The 4,370-nt window shown below is 48.5% G+C and overlaps 1 protein-coding gene across 1 annotated transcript; it reads left to right on the top strand.

Moving 5' to 3' along the window:
* The first annotated feature begins 380 nt into the window (after window positions 1–380).
* LOC119271427 lies at window positions 381–1,933 on the top strand. The gene has a single exon (XM_037553264.1). It carries the CDS (start codon window positions 578–580, stop codon window positions 1,391–1,393), a length of 816 nt encoding a protein of 271 aa, XP_037409161.1. The 5' UTR covers window positions 381–577; the 3' UTR covers window positions 1,394–1,933.
* Window positions 1,934–4,370: the final 2,437 nt, after the last annotated feature.

Genomic DNA, 4,370 nt, shown 5'->3' with positions numbered 1-4,370 from the left:
CCGAGCTCACCTACGTCACCGCTCTCCTCGTTTTCACTTTCGCACGCGTTTTCCCGTCCCCGAACCAAATTTCAAAAGGAAAGCCTTCGACCGCGCAGATCCCCTCTTCTTTCCATCCCTCTCCCGCGCACGCGCCGTCAAACCCTAGCTGGCTCGCTCCGTCCCTCCTCCTCTCATGGCGTCCCCGCGTGCGCCCGACTGGCCCCGTGGCCTCATCTTCGCACCCGGCGACGCCGATCTCATAACAATCCACCTCCAGCGCAAGAGCTCCGGGTCCTCGCTCCACGCCGCCGACGCCCGGTACATCCACAACGCGGACGTGTACGCGGCCGAGCCCGCCGCGCTCGTCAGCGGCCTCCTCCCCGCCTCGGCGAGGAGCGACGGCGAGGGCAGGGAGTGGTACTTCTTCACCTCCGTGCGGGCCCAGAGCAGCCGGGACACCCGCAGGTGCCGCGCCGTCGCGGGTGGGGCCGGCACCTGGCATTCGGAGAAGGCGCGGTGCGTCGTGCTCGACGGGGGCGGCGCCGCCGTCGGGTACCGCCAATCCTTCACCTACGAGCCCAAGAACGGCTGGCTGATGCTCGAGTTCAGCCAACAAGAACCCCGCCGCGGCGAGGCCATGCCCGTCCTCTGCAAAATCTACCAGAAGCGTCGTGCCGGCCGGTCCGCCTCGAAGACGATTTCGTCTGGGTCGTCGTCGATGTCGGGATCCAAGAGGAAGGCGGCGGCCGCGAACGAGCGCTCCGTCGAGGGTTCCTCGGCCCGCGTGAGGCGATGCCTGCAGTTCGGTCTGCCTCCTGCCGCACCAAATCCGCCCGCACTTGTTGCTACATCGGAGATTCAAGAAGCATACTTGCTTTCAGCCCAGCGGCCGCAGGCAGAGCACGAACCAGAGGAGCCTCAAGAACCACCGGTACGCATAGCACACACAGCCACACCGCTGATTCCCAGCTTCTCCATGGCCGCCGACCACGCCCTGACCTTGGACCGCACCGCCTTCCTCCGCCCCGCCCAAGATTGGCCCATGCCAGGGAATTCGGACCTGAGCGACACGTCGACGGTACTACTGGGAAATTATGGCTTCGTCTCACCAGCCACCTCCGAGCTGAGCTGCTACAATGCCACGACACCCTTGAGAGATAACACCGGCGCTTGGGCCTTCCAGCCGTCCGCCCTGACCTCCTCCTATGACACCACCTTCCTCCTCCCTGGCCAAGATTGGGCCACACCAGAGTCGTCACAAGTCAGTGAGGCATCGACGCTGGACAGCTACGGCTGCTTCTCGCCCGACCACGCCACATCCAGGCCCACCACACAGCCGATCAGCAATGGCACCGGCTATTGTTGGTCTTTCCCGCAGCACAGCGAGCTATCAGCGATTTTTGACGCCTGATTGAATGCTTTGATACGCTTCCACGCTAGGCTGAGAGGAGTGTGGGTCTGCCTCCTTTAGTTTGTAGGGATTTTTTGCCATACTCGATTGTTCTTGGTAGACTTTTTCAGCAGCAACTCTGCTTTCTGTTGGAACCGAGGCTTGGTTCAGTTAACCGACATCTTAGCGGTCCTCCGGCGATGTAACTGGGATGCACACAACACACGTAGCTGTGGATCCTTCGTTGTGCACTCTTCCTATAGCCGTGGTTTAGTACAAGAGTTTATTTTGTGGGCCTCCAATTGATTTAGTTTTTTAGATTATTATGCTTTTGTTGCTACTGCACACACACTGAATAATTCAGAAATGGAGCGCTTCTTGTTTACCTGGCCCACACAGCGTTATAAGGTGAAGAACTTTTTAAGCAAGGGGCCTCGTAGTCTCCTATTCATATGTTTTTGGGGGTGATGATTCTTAAATCTTAATGTGGTCTATCCTTCATTATGAACTGACAAACAAAGCAGCACATCAAGCGATTTGCATGATTTCACCCAGTTGGTTAATCTGGGTAGAACAATGGTTTTCCTTCCGCGTATCTGAAAATGAAAGAGTTCAGTGCTCTAAGTGATACTTACATACTCCCTCAGCTGGTCCCAAGCTTGTCCCTCAAATGGATGATGCTAGATACATCCACTTGAGGGACAAGCTTTTTCGGACGGAGGGAGTATATAATTACTAGAGCCCCAATATAATTAGTCATACTTAGAGGTATATGATATGAGCAGAGCCTGGATATAATTATATTTTTTTTGTCTATCAATAGCAGTTCATTATATTTTGGTTTGAATTAGCAATACCTGTACCTTCAATGATGTTTTAATTTGTTACTCTACTTAGCTATTACTGTTATTGACACAACAAAGTCATGCCATCAATAGTCATTCTTTTTGCAGATTCAGAAACAATGTAGAGCTTACTGAAGTAAAACAAAGTATATGTTATTAGCTGTCATAATGTTCACGTCAAAGTTGTCTTGTTTCATACCACTGACCGCACCTTTGGTCGCGACGCGTCAAAATAAGCCTTCTATGTTGTATATCATATCAGTTCTCTGAATTTTCAAATACTACCTAAACCAGTTGATCTTATATCTTATGAATGTAGCTTCGTTTTTGGTCTAATCGGCTTTGGTTCATTTCTTCTAGTTGTCATTTGTGCAGGCATTGAGCTTTCCAAGGAGGAACAAAGCCTTAGATGATGCACTGTTTGGTTTCTGCATCAAACAGTTCTCCCCCTCCATTATGACATCATAATGAACTTTTTTGTTTATTTCTGTGATTCATGCGCCTTCATTTGTTCTTGTGTGCTTTTTTGTGAGGCAGGAATGCAGTCCGTGAAATACTTGAAAAGAAATTTCAGCCACTTCTGAGGACTCCTCACTAGTGAACATAGTTTTTGTTCTATATATCCTCTGCACCCTGCCCCACCCTCTACATTTCGTACTAGCTAGATGCAAAAATGCATTAAATTTTTTCCTGGTAGCTACGGGGCGTGTTATCTTTCTCTGCGATGTTTTCTCTTTAAAGCGTCTATTTATTTTGTAGGCTAAAAAGAACAAAGTAGATGGTGTGGGCAGGGATGCTTTTAGCAGATTTTCAGATTAGTACTCCTCGCAAGTGCTGAAAAACCTGACTCCATACCAGAGCGCTGTTATTGGTTCAGGTTTGGATAACTCCTTGTGTATGGGAAGCATGAAATTCCGTCAGAGTTTGCCAGATGGGTGGCTGACCAGAAGATGCACATGCTGCAAACACCCAAGCAGGGTTGTTCCTACCTTAGTCCGCAGTTACGAAGATGCTGAATTCCTTAATGCCTTGATCAAATTATCCCCTTTGAGCACATAAATCTGTCTTGGTCATCACACGGGTCTTGTCATTCACTTTGTTTTCTGACCTTTTGTTGCTAATAATAAACAGTCGTTCTTGCTTGTTTCCTGTTGTTGTGTATCTTTTGTTACTACGCCCTCTTAAAAAAATCTTGATCTCAAAGCAATTTTTGAAGGGTATTTTTGTACTTGCATTGTGATGGATCTGTTAAAAAGGTAAAAATTTGTCTGATTTCGTGCAAAATAAAATCTGCATGTGTTCCAAAATATCTAAATTAGAGTGTGCAATTTGGTCTAGAAATTATCTGATTTGCTATATAAAGAAGAATCAATGTTTGGAATATGAAATCTGGTCCACAAATACATTGTACACTAGTTAGTACATTGTCAGGAAGAGCAATGAGCTCTAGATTGATACAACATTTGAAGGGTTGAGTGTGCTTCGTTGTCCCGTCGGTGCTGTTGGGCTTTTAATTTTTTTTTTGTTATTTGGTTTGGCATGTGGAGAAGATGGTGTGTTTTATTTTTATAATTTGGTGTTTTGGTGGGCTTTTTTGTGTTTTCTTCAAACTTATATGTGGAAGTTTACTGTGCCGGTGGCGGCATGTTTATATTAGTGCTACAGTGCCACATTTGAAGCTTCTTATTTCTAGGCGGTGAGAGGATGTGCGGGATGATGTGTTTCTTTAGGCTGGTTTGAGAACATGTTGTCCCACATAAAATCGTGAATCAAATCCTAAGTTAAATACCTTAACTGAATGAAAGAGTCCCTTGAGAAATTGTTGACCCGGTAAAAATTGCGGGCCAAATCCAAATGTAAGGGCATCTCCTGCTGTTGGAGCCCCCTAGGACAATCTCCGGACCAAAACTAGCATGTCGTGGGGGGCAAAACGCGAGTCTGTTTTTCTAGCCGTTGATGCCCCCCAGACAATCGTCGGGCAAAAAGTGATTGGGTGGGTCAAGAGAAAGGACGAGTGGGGGAATATGATTGGTTGTTGCTTCCAGCGGCACCCCAATAGCCCCCCAGTGCACGCTGGGTTTGTCCTGAGTTCGCCGGCGCCATTTTGAGGTCTTGGGAGGGGTTGGGGAGGAGGGGCATGGCTTGGCCCTTTT

The sequence above is a fragment of the Triticum dicoccoides genome, chromosome 3A (assembly GCF_002162155.2).
Source record: "Triticum dicoccoides isolate Atlit2015 ecotype Zavitan chromosome 3A, WEW_v2.0, whole genome shotgun sequence".
Classification (NCBI taxonomy): domain Eukaryota; kingdom Viridiplantae; phylum Streptophyta; class Magnoliopsida; order Poales; family Poaceae; genus Triticum; species Triticum dicoccoides.
Note: the sequence above shows the minus strand (reverse complement) of the source record. Positions and strands in the feature narration are given on the sequence as shown.